This window comes from Aquila chrysaetos, chromosome 5, assembly GCF_900496995.4.
Source record: "Aquila chrysaetos chrysaetos chromosome 5, bAquChr1.4, whole genome shotgun sequence".
Lineage (NCBI taxonomy): Eukaryota > Metazoa > Chordata > Aves > Accipitriformes > Accipitridae > Aquila > Aquila chrysaetos.
The window spans coordinates 76,454,888-76,472,806 of NC_044008.1; the positions used below are offsets into that span (position 1 = coordinate 76,454,888).

Genomic DNA, 17,919 nt, shown 5'->3' on the forward strand with positions numbered 1-17,919 from the left:
CCGCCTGAGGGGCGGCTGCCGTGAAGACGGAGATGGGCGGCCTCCCCGCCGGCGAACGGGCACGGTACCGCGGCGCGTGGAGCTGCCCCGCGGGCCGTGAGCCGTCACGGGAAGGCCCGGCCGCGGCCGTCAGCCGGTGCGTGGCCCGCGCAGCGCGGCCTGTGCGGCAGTAGCCGGCCTTCCCCTGTCCCCGAGCCCACCCTGAATCCCGCTGTGGCGGACGGCCCACCCACCCTCCCCCACTTGAGCGCGTGAGGCCCGAGCACCATTTTTGGTTTTGCACTTTGGCCTCTGTCCCCGTCAGATGCCAAGGTAAGGCTGTCGTTGAGCGTCACAAGAACTCGGACTATGTGAGGGGGTCTCGCCAGTCCTTGGTGTGGGATGATCAGGGCAGAGAGGCGGAAGCGATCCACCTGACTAAACCAAAAATAGCAACGCCCACGACAAAAGCATTCATTCTGCAGCATTTTATAAAGCTACTGACCACCACTGGGATGAGCAGAGTGGAGGGTTTCCTCTTCTCAGCTGCCAGTACCTTCCAGAACACCCAAAATGCTGCATCTCTACTCCAGTCAAAACGTGAATGTAACTTTAGTTACAGGGCTTTAGATATTTTTTCTTCAAAAGGGAAGAACTCCAAATTGTTATATGCAACAACAAAGGACCTGAGCCTAAGCAGGGTTCCACGCATACTCCAGTTGTTCAGTAAGTCTGTTGGAGACTGTCCATTGACAGCCTTCACAGTTCAAGGTCACTGTCAAAGCCTACATTTCTTTCCCCTCCCCAACTTCCTAGCACTTGTGACTGTGAGGAACCCTGCTACAATAGCTAAGTTTCACGCTTTTCTGATTGTTTTCCACCATCTTCCACTACCTTCCAGAGGCCTAAACAACCAGTTCTCCTCTTCTAAATACACAGCCTCTCCAGCCCTCCTTCAACACTCTCATTTTGTCTTATACAGCTGCTCCAGGTTTTGTGTGGTTTTTTTTTTTTTTTCCCTTTTCTTTCTTTTGACCCCGATTTGCTGGCAATGTGTCTGATCTTCAGTTATGGTAACTTAACTAACTGCAGAAGAAATAAACACCTGCTTCCTTTATCACTACTCTACCCTAAATCTTTCAGGTTTTACTTGACCTCCATCTCAGCACCAGAAAGCTTCTCTACTTCTGCTGTCTGATAGTGCTGTTTAAAGGCACCAGTTCTGTTAAACTGTGACCCTTCTTGCATTTTTTTTAGCTATTGTTGTTGGCGAGAGAGGCGTATTTCTTTCCCCTCAGGAAGGTGGTAGAATAGAAAAGGAAAAGAATAGCTTTAATGCTGATGAATGCATGTGTTATGTGCCATACATTCTTATTCTTCCTATTAAGGCTATATTGCACATTTAAAGTCTACTGCCCACCATTTCAGCATACCAGTGTGAGTTTGTGAGCCTAAGTAAGTTTATAGGGCCAGCAGGGGACCGTGTTTTTCAGTGTCAAGGTTAAGACCAGCATGGTGTAGAGAAGCCTGTGAGAACCTAGCTGAAAAGGAGGATGGAAAGCAACTATCAGTTGACAAGAGACTCCCACTTCAATTTCACACAGAAGGGTAGATGTGAAGGACTTTGCTTCTGCCCTTCTCAAAATGAGCAACTGCAGTATGTGATTTTGCATTACAATACTATTGTTTTAGCTATGTCTATCTGACGGTCTACTGAAAAACAACAAGCAGTACCAGCACTAATAAGGTCTTTATTTTTGGCACACTGTATTCAGCAGCCAGTTACATAATGGGTTACAGGGCAGCAGCTTGTAATTAGACAATTATGGGGGGAAAAAAAAAAAACAAAAACAAAAACCAAACCAAAACAATTTTCTGCTTTTCAAATAACAACCACAAGAACATTGAGAGCATAGAGGCTATAAGTAATTCTTGAAGAACTTCTATTACTAAACCAGTATCTTCAAGCTTTGCTTAGATGAGACCATGCACATTCATATTTATACAAAGAACTTGTCCAACTCCTGCTTCGACAGCTGGAACAGCATTAGTCCTTGCTCCCTCCACATAGCCCATTTAGACTTGTTAAACACTTTAGCACAGAACTATTGTACCTGTTTGCTTAAAGTTTAATCACTCCTTTCTTTTTCCTTCTAGGTTTTCAATACAACCAAGGCAAGTAGGATTTTTTCAACTTTTTCAGGCTTACCACAACTGCCAGTAGTTAAATTTAAAACCAACCAACCAACCAACCAGTCTACATTTGCTTTATATAGCATCCTGTGCTAGGACGTGCATGTATAGTATGCACATATGTCCAGTTCACATAGCCATTCTTCAGTATTAGATTCTTTGCAGCTGTAAGGCACCTCACCCTCACACATTACCCATTTCCCTCCTTCCATTACCACCTAACACCTAGTCATCACACCTAATAACTTAATAGCATTTATACCCACTGCCTATCTAACACTCTCAACGACCTTGAGGTAGATGCTATTAGTCCCACTTTACAGATGGGGAAACTGAGGCAGTAGCATTAATGGCTTGTCCATAACCTCAACAATGGAACCAGAAATAGAATTTAAGAGTTTCCACTTCAGTCTTGTGGGTGTGTGGTTTGGTTGTATCTAAGGTACCAAAATCATGGCAACAAGAAGCCATGCTCGAGAATAATACATCTTCTTTATTATTGTTATTATTTCTACAGACTCCAAATCAAGATATGCCAGCAGCAGTTTTTGCTTTATACCAGGAGATGAGAGATTCCAGATGAAACACAGGATTAAGAAACGGTGGTAGAGAATAAGACAAAAAGCCAACCAGTGATCAATTCTGTTTAATACTAGGAAACCCAAAGAGAAAAAGACACTCTTTAGACTAAAGGAGGAAAAAAAAAAAAAAAAAAACCCACAACCAAAAAAAACCCCCAAAAAACCCCCACAAAAAAGAAAAAAGAACAAGACTTATTTTGGAAATGCTTTAAGCTGATATTATGTTGGTTTTATTTCAAATTTCACAAAAGAAATACTTTTTAAAACTAAAACCAGTTAACCCAGCCACTATCAACAGAGGGTGGTATAAGCAAAAGACACTAGGTCAGAACCTGCAGCAAAGAGCCACCCATTCCTGTCACTGGAATGCTCCTGTACTACCAGGATACTTCACTGGGGGATGGAGAGAACTGGTGTTTTAAAGCAGTTCTGAAAAGCACAATGGCTCATCCTAGTTGGTGCTTTGTTGCTACCCAGGTCTCCTCTGTATCATAAGTGTAGCAAGGATTTACTGATTTCGGAAAGGACAGATCCAGCATAGCAAAGGCAAGAAATTTTGTAGTGGAATTTTATGCAAGTTTCCTTTAAAAAGGTACTGTATCTTAAAATCATACCATCAAACTGATTACTTAGCTAACTTATGTGGGGTCTCCATTCTCATTACTGAGAGGAAAATGAATACACAAGGCTTAAGCAAGCCCTGTGCTAAATAAAATATACAGGGGCTTTGGGTAGATGCTTGTATGTTTGCCTGAGCTTTGGTTATGGGAGAGCAGGGCTAGGAGGATTTGTTCAGTTACCATTGAAGAATTCTATTTCCCACCCTGTTCCAAATGTCTGGTTGGGTGGTAAGACTAGAGGTGGGAGGGAATAGGTAAAGCAATAGTCTTAATACTTTACTAAGGTTCTGATACAGCAGAGCACAGAACCTTGCACAAATATAAACAAAGTACCTGCCTAGGGATAGGTTTGCCTGTTTTTGTCACATCCAAGTTAAGGCTGTTCAATGCAGTGGCATCTGTCAAACCATCCGCCCTTCCCCCCCACCCTGTCTCTCCTCAGGAGTGGAGGATGGCAAGAACCCTCGTTTCTACCTTTTCCTTTCTGAACAGGGCAGGGCAGTAGGAAAAAAAGAAAAAAACCTAACAACCCAAACAAAAGAAACCAGACTGTTCCAAAGATGCACTTTTCGTTTAACAGATGTGCAACTTTGCCTTGTAGATTAAACCTTCCCCTCCAAAAAGGGATGTTTCTTTTCTCCTATAACCCACGATAAATTAAAACCAAGTAAGAAGTCTCTGGTTTGACACAATAAATACTTAGAATATATCAAATTAAAAAAATATAGTTACAAAAGCCTCAATGGAATTCTCTTTCTGACCTAACTACAGACAGATTCTTCACAGACAAAAGGTATCTCCAAAATCAGCTGCAGCTCCTCTCCCTGCTCACTGGGCTTGGTCAACAAGTGCTATCACATACCCTTTGGAATACTGTTAAGACAAAACAATATAGAGCACAAGAAATCTACTCCTAAATTTGTTTTTCATACTGCCAAGGGTGTAGGAAGCAACCATCAGTGGGGAACCCTCATAGCAGTGCAGAGTGACAGAGTCACAGCACTAGAGTAACACGGACAGGGATAGTAGGGGAAAACAAAGCATAAGAAAGGAAGGAGGAAAGAGAACCCATAAAAGTTGGGAAAGGAAAAGACAAGCAAGAAAGGGACAGAAAAAGACTGATCAAGTTCAGCTGGACTTCCCAGTTCTGGCAGCAGAGCAGATAAGATGTTGAACAACAGGAAGAGTTCCTTGGGGTCTGTCATAACAAGGAATGTTGTTGGCATTTTCTTCACCATTGACAGTAAGTAAGCAGAAGTTAACCCTCTCTGACACTGACACGTGGCTCTGCCAGTGAGCTGTGGATGATCCCAATAATTGATTCAACGCCCTCTCCCTCCAATAAGGTACGGTGATCCCCTTCAATAATATGGACAGATACTTTCCCATCGCATACCTGCATAGATATAAAAAAAAGAAAAAAACTTTACATTCACAATATACAACCAGCTGATTATCTAGCTATTTTGGGTTTATCAGTCTTCTAAGTTACTTACAGTTTACACCACTGTATCAAACTCAGTTGAAAACAGCACCTGTTTTACCCTGACACATTTTCATAGATCAGCTGCAGGGCATGGTTTGGAACAGTGTTTTAAAGCACAATAGTTTGACAGCCTGGCAGGTGATCCACTCAAATATAAGCTGGGCAGGAAGCAAACCAACCTGATACTAACAGAATAATTTACCTACAATATCAAAGAATAAATGATAAAGTAGCTACTTCCACGCCCTTGAGAAAACCAAATAACCCTCCCCTCCACCTAATCATTCTCCCACCACCATGAATCTTCCTTTAAGGTCATTATGTAACTTTAATAACATGCAAGTTAGCCTGGAATCAATAATGAATATAAGTTAGAAGCCTGAAGGGATAGCAGATGCCAGAAGCAGGAGGGCAATTCTGAAAATCGCTTCCTTTTCCTTGGTATCCATACCATAATGTAAGACACTTGACCATTTTATGTGAACAGGGGCTAAAGAACAGTGACCTTACCTGGACTACAGGCCAAAAACTTAAGCTTTTTTTTAGGCCCACAATAAACCCACACACTAACTTATAAGTGGTCCACAAAAGGTAACCAAGAAAAAGCTGCCTCTATTGTCAGAAGGCTGACACTTGCTCTTCAAAAGTCTGCCCTCAGGCAGTGGGCAAAATCTAGTCTCTTCCTTTCACTGTAGACCCCTAAAAGTTACTTCTGTCAAGTTACTCTCTCTTAACATCTTTATTACCAAAAGTCTATCTAGAGAGCTGCAAGAATCAGCTATAGAAAACACTTATCTAATACAGCAGCTAGACCTTCTCCTGGCCCTCACTACCCTGAGAAAATGCCTGGAACCAATCAACTTATTTGCTTTTGGGGACTTCTAATTCTTGTTAGAACACGATAGCTGCAGAATGATCATTTCTTTCAGGTTGGTTTCACCCCTTCTCCCTCAGTAAGGATGATTTTCTATGCTCCTCTTTTCAGTGTGAGAAAAAGGAGAACCTCAACAGTCACCAGTAGGCCTCAGACTGACCTCTGAGAGTCTGTAGTCTCCACCCAGACCTTCTTCATATTCATTGTGAGATTTTGCCCGCATCAGCGTCACATTCCCATGATACTTGGACTCTGGTATATACTTGTCAGCAGCCTTCAGTTTATGGTAAAAGGAAGCAGCAGCAAAACTGAGTGCTTCACGATTGATGTTCGTATAAGTCTCAGTTATCAGGTCTGCAGCAGCATTCACACGAGCCTCCAGATCTTTCAGGGGCAGAAGAACCTCCAGCAGCTGGAAATATTAACATTTTTTTTCCCATTAGTCTCAATACCTGAGAATCCGTCTCCGTTAAAAAAACAGACCCCTCTTCTGCAACACAAAGAGATATTAAAAAAAAAACAAACCAAAACATTACCTTATTGTACTCAACGCCTGTAAACTGCTGAACAAAGGCACACAATGCTTCAGTCTCCAATGCAGCCTCATTTCCTTCAGTCAGCTTGGCTCTGTAGCTCTGGAAAAGAGAAGAATAAAATGCAAACATGAGAGCGATATGCCTGATCTTGAATGTTAGATAAAAACAATTACAGAACAAAGGGCTTTGAACTGGGAAAAAAGGGGGGGGGGGGGCGGGGCAGAAAGAAAAAAGATATAGACTGAAGCTTGAGGTGGGGGAAGAAGACCCCTTGAGGACAGATTAGAAAGCAAATCTGCAGGTGGTAATTGCCAAGAGCCTAGTATCCTCTAGAAAGTACAATGAAAATGGAAAGGAAGGCTTAAGCAAGGTTTCCTAGCACCCCTACACAAGGATCTTATCTTGCAGGCTCCAGGATCTTCCAGAAGACATACTAATATGATTTATCATAGCAAGAGCAACATTTTTCTCCTAGCCCTTGCCAGTTAATGAAGACCACCCCCCATATGCTTCCACTCTTCAGTCATCCCTAAGCATTCACTGTCTACAGCTGTCTCCCAACTCCTCTGTCAAGAAAAGTCTGTCAGCTTTTCAGATGGCTCATATCTAGAATAGTAAGCTCCCAGAACATGAGCCCTGATGACACGGGATGGTCCCCAGACAGATTTGCTTTGTATCTCTTACCTGGGTGTATGCTGCCACAAAGGAATGGGACCCATCAAAGAGGAATAGACTGTTGAGTACATGGGAAGCATTTTGTTGTGCTTGCAGTTGAGAGCACATTTCAAAGGCTACACAGGCACCGAAAGAATATCCAGCAATGCGGTAAGGTCCTTCAGGCTGTATCTGCTTCATACAGTCAATGTAATAGGCTGCCAGGCTCTGTATGCTGTCCAAGGGAGCAGCTAGAACATGGAAGTGAGTTAGAAACAGACTCTGGTGAAAAGGCACTAGCAGAGACAATTACGTTTTCATGACCTCAGAAACAACCCTGCTGGAAACATCCAGGTTATTTTGAAGATAAGTTTCTAAATTGCGGTTAGCAACTTACATTTTGGACAAGAAATAGTAATGTTCCTGCTTTCCAAAGACAGGTAGAACAGCATGCCTTGTTTTTCTCCTGCATGCTATCTGCTGGCAGGGAGTCAACACAACATCCAATTGTTCCACTTCCCCATACATAAGCTCTTCAGTCTAAGCTAGTACTTCTCTTGTTACCTGGGGATGTCTGACATGACCCTATGCAGACTATAGGTACTGATGCTTGATCCTCCGTGTTTAAAAGTCTAGTAACAAAGCTCTCTAGAAGGCAACTAAAATTCAGAATATTATGTTTACAAATTCAAGATGCCGAAGAACTGAGATACCTTTTGTGCACTGGAACCCATAGCAGGGCATATGAAGTCTGGAAGCAAGAGTGCAGAAAACCGCAATGGATCCTTCAATGGGGTGAACAAGGAAAAGAGGGCGCTCTGTGCTCTGAACATCATTGAGACGGGTGATCGTTGGCCCTTCTGGGTTCACCAACAAGTTGTTCAAATCTAGTTTTGGAGGTTTGCCGGGGCCTGTCTTCATCACTTGGGATGGCTTCAGCTCTTTGAAGGGAAGAACACCAGACAGTTAGATTCAGGATCAGTCTTGGTTACATAGCCATAGTCCTAAAGGAGAATCTCAGGGCTGCTCTGGATTAGTCCAGAGCTGACTACATCATCAGGGCACAGACATAGGCATCTTCCTATTGTCAGCTGCTCTGCAGCAACTTCATATACTTTTAGCTTACAGTAAACATAACATTACATTGTTTACTCATTCCTCAGGCAGGTAAAAGGTCTCAAATTACATCCTGCACACAGCAGTATATGAGTACTGATGCAGGCAGATACTAGCCAGGCAAGAAAGCAGCTTTCATGCTCTTTCTTATACCCTGCCCCCAGAACTGGTAAGCCTGACCCAATGGTCAATGCACTTCAGTGACATGTCTGTCACTTAAAAGCCTTTCAACTATAACCTTATTTCATGATTTGATAGAGGTTTATGTCACTAGAGACAAAAGCAATGGATTGGGAGCTTAATTGTTTGGACTCAGGTGACTGGTAGCAACCCTAATCCAGACACAATACCCTCTGCTGTCCTGGACTTGGAAGAAAGTTCACGCAGTTTGTTGATTGTAAGGAGTCGAATTTCTCTCATGGTCATAACGATGTCATAGTCTCTCTCCAGTGTCTGGCGCACCTCCACACCCATCAAGGAATCCAAGCCCAAGTCTGCCAAGGAGCTCTCAGCATTCAGACTACTCACATCACGGACACCTGAGAAAAAACAGCACACTAACAAAAGGCCGATTTCTTTTTGGCTCTAGGCCTCTGTAGCAGTCTTCTCAGCTTCCTTCTTTCTCCTAAAACCTGAATAAACTACAGCTGCAGAGAATTACCTTTCAGGATCACCTAACACTTTCACAAGTCACCTCTTCTACAACCCTCAACTGGTCCTATGGGATCTAGTCTTTAGAGTACATGTTAAATGTGCACAGCTTTATGACAGGGGATGCATCAGTCCCAGCTAAATAGCTGTGAACGTTGTCATTTCAGCTCTAGACCAAGTTCATAACAGTCAGCTAGAGCAATTTCATACTGGAGGCTCTAACTGAAACTGCAGTCCTAGACCTAACGCAACTAATCCTCAGCTACAATGTGAGATGAAACGGTTATCAGTGTCAATGATGGTCGATTGCAACACTTGATGTCTATTACATTGGAGGAAGATGTGGTTCCTCTAGTCTTCATCACCTCTTCTCTTTCAACCTTCACACTGTTCAAATCTCTCACCCTTTCCTTACTTGTAAAATACTTCTCATAACAACACTTGCATCTACAGCTCTTCCTCCCCTCCTCCACCTTGTGCTGCCCCATGTTGCCACCCTTCCCGCCATTAGGTTTCTTATTAGCTTCTCCCTTTGCTGTCTTCACACACTCTCTCCTTCCAAACTAACCCTACAGCTGGTACAATTTCCTAGACACTTTCAAATGACTTCTAAAAGCCATGTCTGTTCTCCAAGGTCAGATTTGCTGCCAGCTGCTGCACCCAATTCCTTAAGTAATACTCAGGAGGCTGTCAATTTATCAGCACCTCTTTTGTTAGAAAACAAAGGATCAGTACACACTTCTGTCTGCAAAAGAAACAACTGAAGTGTGATGTAGAGTTGATAGATTATTCACTCTCAACACAAGAACAGGGGACACAATGGTAAAAGGAAGCAGGTCCAAAACACATAGGACATGGCGCTTCTTGTAACACACAGTTAAGCTATGGTTACTAGATGTTCACATGGGATGACAGAGCTGGTAAGAGAATACGCTACCAGTTAGTCACTAAGTACATAAAAGCTACTTTTTGCAGCGTGGGCACACCGCAAGGTGAACCTTTGAAAGCTGGAATAGTACTCAAAGTTAGTCATGTATTTGCCATATTATGTGCTGTCCTAGAATTTTGCTCTTGGGGGCTCTTCTTGTTGATTCTCTGTTTGGAGAAAGGCACCAGTCCAGTCTAAACAAAACACTGAAGCATGTGTACATGTGTATGTAAACACACTAAGGGAGAAAAGCCCACACTGAAGAAACAAATTGATTATTGGAGAGAAGCAGTGTAAAGAGAAAAAAAATAAACAAACAGTCCCACAACAACACCACACCCACACCACAGGAAATCAGGAGGAGATGCTGAACAGAGCACCTACAGCAGAACCACTGCTTTCCAAAAGCATTGAGATGGTAGACACTGCCCAGCAGTACTTGTCTGAAAGCGCTTACCCAGGATGTGCGCAACAGCTTCTACAAGATCCCGTTGACTGCCTCCTTCAGTTTTCACAGAGACCTTCTCTGCTAGGACAAAACTGGACATGACAGGATGAGGTTGATTCAGGAAGATATCGAGCACCTCCAGGCACGAGCTGATTTGCTGGGGAATGGTTCCCCCAACCACAATCTCTCTGTTTCCCATTGTCTTCAGAAGGATACCCACATCACCAATGGCTCCCCATTGGATTGCCAGGCCTGGAGAAGAAATTGGAAGAACGAACACACTAGGCAACTAACTAAAGCACATGGCAGCAACAAAAGGGAGTTAAAAACCAGCTAAGCGAAGGCCTGTATTTCCTTTGTACTGTTAAATGGCCAGTATTCATTCACACATGAATGACTCAGGTTAACAGCTAGGAGAGGAAACAGCCCTTCAACATTCATTATCGTTCCAGACAAGCGCACAAGTTTCTGGTGAGCTGGTCGTCCTCTGGATGTTTGGCGAGATAGATTATTCTGTGCAATGTGTAAAGTCATCATACCTGGGAGTCCATCGTGACGTCGCTGCTCGCAGATACGCTCCATGGTAGAATTGGCAAAGCCATAATTACTTTGCCCAGCATTTCCTCTTCCACAGCTCACAGAGGAGAACACAACAAAATAGTCCAGGTCTGGACACTTCTTACGAGTCACCCTTGGAGCAGAGCAGAAGAGACAAACCCCATCAGGAAAACCTGCTAACTATGTGTTACTGTAGAAGGCTGGTGCAAGACTAAAACAACTAAGTTTTATCAGCTCTGTAACCTTAAAAGCAGTTCATATATGTCCCTTCTACAGACACTTACCGATCCAAATGAAGGGTCCCTGAATACTTGGGCTTGTTGACCTCCCAGAAGAGTTCTGGGGTCTGATTTTCAATCATGGCATCTCTAAGGACCTATTGGGGAGGGGGCAGGGGGAGAGAAAAGAAAAAAGGTGCAGTTTCAATATCTCCAGTTTCTCCGTTTAAATTTGCCACGTGGTTTGAGATATGAGAGGGTATCACTATGCAATGCATTTTTCTAACTTTACAGTACAGACATATCCCAAGTGTCCTGAAATACAAGGACAACATGGCTTTTGTTAAGTCTGCTTTTTTCAGTACTGCCACTGCAGCCTTCAACTGGCAAGTTCTGTATGGGATTCTTCTTGTCCCCAGGGGTCTTGGGCAACATTCGTCTTATCCCAGAACTGAGCTCACTGGCCAAATACTGTTGCTTCCCAGGTCCAGGGGCCAGATCCATAAGCCTTTAATCACCAGGTAAGGCCAAAGCAAAGTGTCCTTTGAAACACAGAGAGGCAATCTAAAACCATATGAAGCCTGACTGCCCTCAGTAAAAAAGCCACTTGAATGGCTGCCGTCTCTTACAAGTCCTAAGCATTTTTGTCACTTACCACAGCCAAATTAAAGATGCCTCCAACCGGGCCAAGCTGCAAAGCTTCTTCTATCAATAGCTGTGTTCCTTCTAGTGTTCCAATATCACTGGTAGATACCAACACTTGGATTCCCAGTGCCTTCCACTCTCTAACACATTTAGCCTGGTAGCCTACAAAAAATAAAGGTGAACAGTGTCTGAGATGAAACATTCAAACCAGAAGGCTTTGGTTAACCTGCTCCTTACGCTTTTCTGACTAGATAGGGACTGAATAGCTAAATAATTCCTGATTCATCTACACAAGGAAAATTGGACAAAGCTTGAATGGTAGATAGAAATCACTTGAGTTTCAGAAATATTCTGAATAGATCAAAGTGGAGAACAGAGTCGGGAGAATGTAAGGCGGGGGAAGGAAGAAAAAGTACAACAATGGAGGGAAATTAACAAGAATTTGGGTACCAAGACAGGAAAGAATGGCTAGATTAGAGCATGGCAACAGATGATAGCAGCACAACCAGAACCTGAGAAGTGGAAGTATTTGATCTATGTGTTTGTGCAAGTGGTGCAATTGTGAACTTGCCAATAGAAAGGAGAAGTCTGTAGAGACAGACAGAAGTCTTGTTATGACTGAATTTGTATGAGGAAACACTGAAGACTACCATAGATAAGAAATCTCAATGCTGCAACTGTAATCAAACTAAGTAAAAGTACTGATGTTATCAGATAGGGCACATCTTTACAGATAAGCTATCTGAAGGAGCAAAAGCAAGCAAGCATCCACACATATAACTTGAAAGACAGAGTATCTTTACCAAGGAGTCTACAGGCCTTTCCTTGTGGCATGTGATCCACCATGCTACAGCCACTGGACAAATCAGTGAGGTAGCCAGATACAGACTTTGTAGAGGGGGTAAAGGTAAAAGTAAGGCTGCAGAAAAAATCCTGGGTAAGGGAGAAAATGGGTTGATAGAATTAGGAAGCATAAAGAGAGAGGAAAGAAGTAGTTGGAAAAGAAGTCAAGTTAAAAGATACTTCCTCCTTTAGAATAAAGGGGACAACAGCTTGTTTGAAGCGAGAGAATACATACATAAGAGGAAAGAGATCAAGAACATTATTATTTGCTGATAGGACACTTAAAAATGGAGAGATGCTACAAATTGAGGTCTGTTGAAAGGCAGTCATGTTCCCTGTTCCTTTATGATTTTTGCTTACCAGTTCGTATGCCAGAACGAGATGTCAGTATAAGCTTCTGTGCTCCTCTCTCAACCAGCCACTGTGCCAACTCAAGCCCAAATCCTCCTAGGCCCCCTGTGATGATGTAAGACTTGGTAGATGGACAGGAGGTTCGGGAGATGGCAGAGATTTTAACTGGTTCAGACCTTCTTAAAGGATATTCCTTTTCCTCTTCTTGGACCTTTCCCCCCGGAAAAGAAAAAAAAAAAAGAAAAAAGAAAAAGTAGTTAAGATCAGATACACAATGCATTTCTTATCTTTCCATAATATGTTCCTCCAGCCAATGGGAATGAACCTTTTAAAATCAGTGGCAGACTCAACAGTTACATTCGTTACAATGTCAACAGTAAAAACAATAACCCTGTGCTGTCCTAGTTACACAATTTCAACTTGAACTGGACCAAAATATCCAATATAGCCACCTACAGAGGATGACAGATACATCGAAGAATCAAAGTCATTATCTCATTACCTTGATCATAACTTTGCCAATATGTTTTCCTTGCGCCATGAACCTGAAGGCAGCTTCTACCTCTTCTTTGTTGAAGACTGTACTCCTCAGGGGCTTTACTACACCATCTTTTATGCCTCTCTTCAACAACTCTGATACTGCTTCCCACTCTTGGTTTCCAGCCTCAAAGATTGCATCTAGTAGGATGCCATGAAATGCCACATTCTTGAGGAAGAGAGCCATTCCTAGAAAAAGCAACTTGGTTATGACCTGATGATGCTGACATTTCAAAACAGAGTCTATCTTCTGTGTTGGTCAGTAGTGTAAGACGGAGGAGTAAAGCAGTCATTAGTTGCTAGAATTCTACATTTTCCAAACTAATTCTTGCATATACTCCCTAAATGCTATACTAATTAGATTGTTCTCTTACAAGCAAACCAGTTTGACAGAAACTCCACTCACAAAAATTGTATGTCAAGAGGACAAGCTATGACATGGTCAGTCTGATATTAAAAAGGACATTTTTGTGTCTAGTGTCTAGTGACAGCTGAGTTAGTCACAGAGGATCTAGAATCCCATGTACATCCTGTCCATCTCCACAGGAAACTCTTGCTCATAGGAATTTTCCATGATGCTAGGATCTTTTCAAATTAGTATAAGAAAGGAGACCATCAACCCTTGCTATATGATATTGTTCTACACCAGGAGAACATTCTTATAATTTTTTATTAACATACTGCATTATAACATTCAAATTTGTTTTCCCATCCAAGAGAAATCAGGTTCATCTTGACCCTGTGCCATCAAAAACTGGGAGGTGCTATTGATTCTCTCAAGGGACAAGAGGCCTTGCAGAGGGGTCTGGATATACTGGAACACTGGGCAATCATCAATGACATGTGAAGTTTAACAGGAACAAATGCCAGATTCTGCACCTGAGACCGAGTAATACCAGACAAGTATAAATTGGGAGAGGAGTGGCTGGAGAGCAGCTGTGCAGAATGGGGTCTGAGGGTGCTGGTTGACAGCAGGCTCAGAGCCAGCAGTGTGCCCTGGCAGCCAAGAGGGCAAACTGCATCCTGGGATGCATCAAATACAGCATAACCAGCTGGTCAAGAGAGGTGATTATCCCACTGTATTCAGCATTGGTGTGGCCTCACCTTGAGTACTGTGTGCAGTTCTGGGCCCCTCAATTTAAAAAGGATGCGAAGGTACTTGAATGGGTCCATAGGAGGGCAACAAAGCTGGTGAAGGGGCTGGAAGGCAAGTCCTATGAGGAGCAGCTAAAGACTTTGGGTTTGTCTAGTTTGGGGAAAAGGAGGCTGAGGGGTGACCTCATTGCTCTCTGCAGCTTCCTGAGGAGGGGAAGTGGAGAGGGAGGTGCTGATCTCTTCTCCCTGTATCCAGTGATAGGACATGTGGAAATGGCTCAAAGCTGCGTTATGCGCAGTTCAGACTAGCTATTAGGAAACATTTCTTTACCAAAAGGGTGGTCAAACACTGGAACAGATTTCCTAGAGAGGTGGTTGATGCACCATGCCTGTCTGTGTTTAAGAGGCATTTGGAAAATGCCCTTAAATAATATGCTTTAATTTTTGGTTGGCCCTGAAGGGGTCAGGCAGTTGGACTAGATGATCATTGCAGGTCCCTTCCAACTGGAACTATCATACTCTATTCAAAATGGCACAGATATTTAGTGAAATAACAAATTAAGGTTATCCCAAGATCAGGTTCTCTGTAGTTATCTGTAAAATTCCAACTACTTTCACTTTACAAATTATCAAGTTTACCCAGAACAGAGGGCAAAACTGCAGCTTGTATATGCATGAACTTCATTTGCTAAGTTTTACAGTGCACTTATTTATTACAAATAGATGTTACATCACAAAAAGTTTAAGTCAAGTCCAAAGGATCTATGAAATCTACAAGCTAACAGACACTTGTAAACACTGCCATGTGAAATAAATGTTGCTTCTTACTACCTTCCTATCCAAACACTTTGTGGGCAACATGTCCTATACTGATTTTAAAGAAAGACTTTGAGAAAGATAACTTCATTGTTTCGCATGTTTTATGCAGGCTTCCAGAAAAATGCCATGTGTCATGCTTCTCCAGGAAGGTATTTGTTTAAAAGACCACATAAATTGTTAGTGATAAAAGTGAAACAAGTACTGCAGCTAAAAGCTTTTCTAAATTTGAAGATTAGTATGTGTTAAGACAGTATATAGGTTGTGCCGTCTCGCTTGCTTAAACCTAATTAGATGTATTTCCTGACGCCCCATCTTACCAAGCTGACTGTTGTTAGACAGATCAAATTTGCCTATTTCCAAAAAGCGCCCATGTCGAGCAAGACAACGCAAACTGGCTTGGAGCTTCTCTTCTGCCAAGGAATTTAACACAAGGTTGACACCTGCAATGAAAGGAAAGGCAACTATTTAATAAACTCAACTCTGCTGAGAGCCTAACCCTGTTTTTAGTGACTCATTTTGTCTTTAGAAAGTGTGTTGTGGTTTAACCCCAGCCAGCAACTAAGCACCACTCAGCTGCTCACTCACTCCCCCCCTCCAGTGGGATGGGGGAGAGAATCGAAAAAAAAAGAAAAAAAGTAAAACTCATGGGTTGTGATAAGAACAGTTTAATAGAACAGAAGACTAATAATGATAATGATAACCCTAATAAAATGACAATAATAATAACAATAAAAGGATTGGAATATACAAGTGATACACAATGCAATTGCTCACCACCTGCTGATCAATGCCTGGTTAGTCCCCGAGTGGCAACTCCCCCCAGTTTATATACTAGACATGACATCACATGGTATGGACTATCCCTTTGGCCAGTTTGGGTCTGCTGCCCTGGCTGTGTCCCCTCCCAACTTCTTGTGCCCCTCTAGCCTTCTTCCTGGCTGGGCATGAGAAACTAAAAAAAAAATCCTTGACTTTAGACTAAACTTTCTTCTCATACCAAACTCAAAACATAACACTATACCAGCTACTAGGAAGACAATTAACTCTATCCCAGACAAAGCCAGGACAAACTGCAACTGCATAACGTGGCATAGCTGACAAAAGAAGGAAAAACATTCCTTGAACTTACCTTTTCCATTGGTAACTCGCAGTATATGTTGCTCAAAGGTAGTATTTCGGGAGCTGGCAAAGCTATTAGCATCCAGCTGTGGGAACCTTGCTTGGAGATACTCGCGTTTCTCAGTGGAGCCTGGAAATAGAAGACAGGCTGAATGATGCCAGTACTTTTATGCTAAGTTTTTTTAGGGTGAAACAGCCCTTTTTCATCTGCATATCTTTTCCCAAGGACTGTAAGTCTGAGCAGCCATCAAGGACTTCCTTCAAAGCTCTCAAGGTGTCAGACCTTAGGACAAAGGTTGTCTAGTTGTTACTGCTCATTTATGAGCTAGAGCAAGGACCAGAAACAGACCAAGCTTTACAATGGATAGACATTCTTTGATCACATTACTGAATTTAAAATGAAGAAGCCTTGCTCTTCTTCCATACTTTTGATTACATCGTGAACAGAGGTAGATAAATTTGTCTGTGCTGTGGAAGTTTCAAGTGCATAGTCAGTAGGTGTATTTACCATGTATCCTGTTCTCAGTCTAGAAACTAGATCGAAGTTACAGGATATCATATTGGGGGGAAAGTATAGACGTAAATATGTATTTTTATATATAACACATGTGCACACACACTTCCTCTCTTTTTATACATATATATATATATATATATATATAAAAAAAAATATAAATCGCCCCCCCCCCCTTGGGCCCTCAGTACTCACCTACAGTAGCAAAGACACGGCAGCCCATGCTCAGGGCAATGGCAATGGCTGCTTGGCCCACACCTCCTGAGCCAGAGTGAATAAGGATACTCTCACCCTTCTTCATACCACCTCGAACCACCAAAGCATAATAAGCAGTGGCATAAACCACAGGCACTGAAGCTGCTTCTTCCAGAGTCCTAAGCAGCAAAATGAAAGAGAGAAGATATCTTTAGCCTTGGAAAAGGCTAATAGGTTCTCCTGATGAAGTTTGCTTTTCTGCAATGGAAAGGTTAAACTGCCAAGACAGACCGAAAGAGTATAGATGACTCTCAATCATACAGCAGACTACCACAGCTAGGAGCTTCATCCTTCTGCAAAAATATTTCAGTAACTAACCAGTACCATAATCAACACTGAAATCCCAGTGTATACTTGAAACACATGGAGCTAAAAGCCCAAGAAAGAGATGAGAACCTTGTGCAAGCCACTGTACAAAAAATTACGCTCAACTCCTGCAGTGAATGTAAGCCAAATCCTACAGCTGCTCAGGACACTATAGCTCTGTTATTTCCCAGAGGGGAATCTACCCATTGTGCAGTACTCTGGTCTGATCAGGGCCTCAGGCAGGAAGGGAAATCTTAACCACATACACAAACCAGAAGACAGAAGTTGACCTACCAGTTTTTAGGCACCTCCCACAGAAACCTCTTGTCACAGTCTACCACTGTAGCTAGCCCCTTTGCTGGCAGCAATCCCATCACCCTTCTTCCAGCCAGGTCCCGTCCTGAGAACTCCATGCCCAGCATGCACTGCTGCAAAGCCCAGTTACCTGAAAGAATGTTAGCATTTTTTACAAAGGAAATTTCTCTTCTAAAATCCCTTGGTCAAGAATTTACTACAACAGTAATCCCTGAAAGTTAGAACCCCAGAGACAGAAAACGTGCTGGGATTTACCTACTGTGTAGACAGCTCATAAG

At 42.7% G+C, this 17,919-nt stretch overlaps 1 protein-coding gene across 1 annotated transcript in view; it reads right to left on the reverse strand.

Moving 5' to 3' along the window:
* Positions 1-1,710: 1,710 nt before the first annotated feature.
* Positions 1,711-17,919, reverse strand: part of FASN (fatty acid synthase) — a 45,866-nt gene continuing 29,657 nt past the window's right edge. The window contains exons 28-43 of the mRNA XM_030013771.2: positions 17,621-17,771; positions 16,961-17,139; positions 16,262-16,381; positions 15,450-15,572; positions 13,184-13,407; positions 12,691-12,892; positions 11,498-11,649; positions 10,909-11,000; positions 10,606-10,757; positions 10,076-10,318; positions 8,390-8,578; positions 7,637-7,864; positions 6,954-7,174; positions 6,270-6,368; positions 5,894-6,145; positions 1,711-4,769 (exon numbers count right to left, since the gene is read on the reverse strand). Coding sequence (XP_029869631.1) covers positions 4,632-4,769; positions 5,894-6,145; positions 6,270-6,368; positions 6,954-7,174; positions 7,637-7,864; positions 8,390-8,578; positions 10,076-10,318; positions 10,606-10,757; positions 10,909-11,000; positions 11,498-11,649; positions 12,691-12,892; positions 13,184-13,407; positions 15,450-15,572; positions 16,262-16,381; positions 16,961-17,139; positions 17,621-17,771 — 2,765 coding nt within the window. The 3' untranslated portion in view covers positions 1,711-4,631. The remainder of the gene's footprint in view (positions 4,770-5,893; positions 6,146-6,269; positions 6,369-6,953; positions 7,175-7,636; positions 7,865-8,389; positions 8,579-10,075; positions 10,319-10,605; positions 10,758-10,908; positions 11,001-11,497; positions 11,650-12,690; positions 12,893-13,183; positions 13,408-15,449; positions 15,573-16,261; positions 16,382-16,960; positions 17,140-17,620; positions 17,772-17,919) is intronic.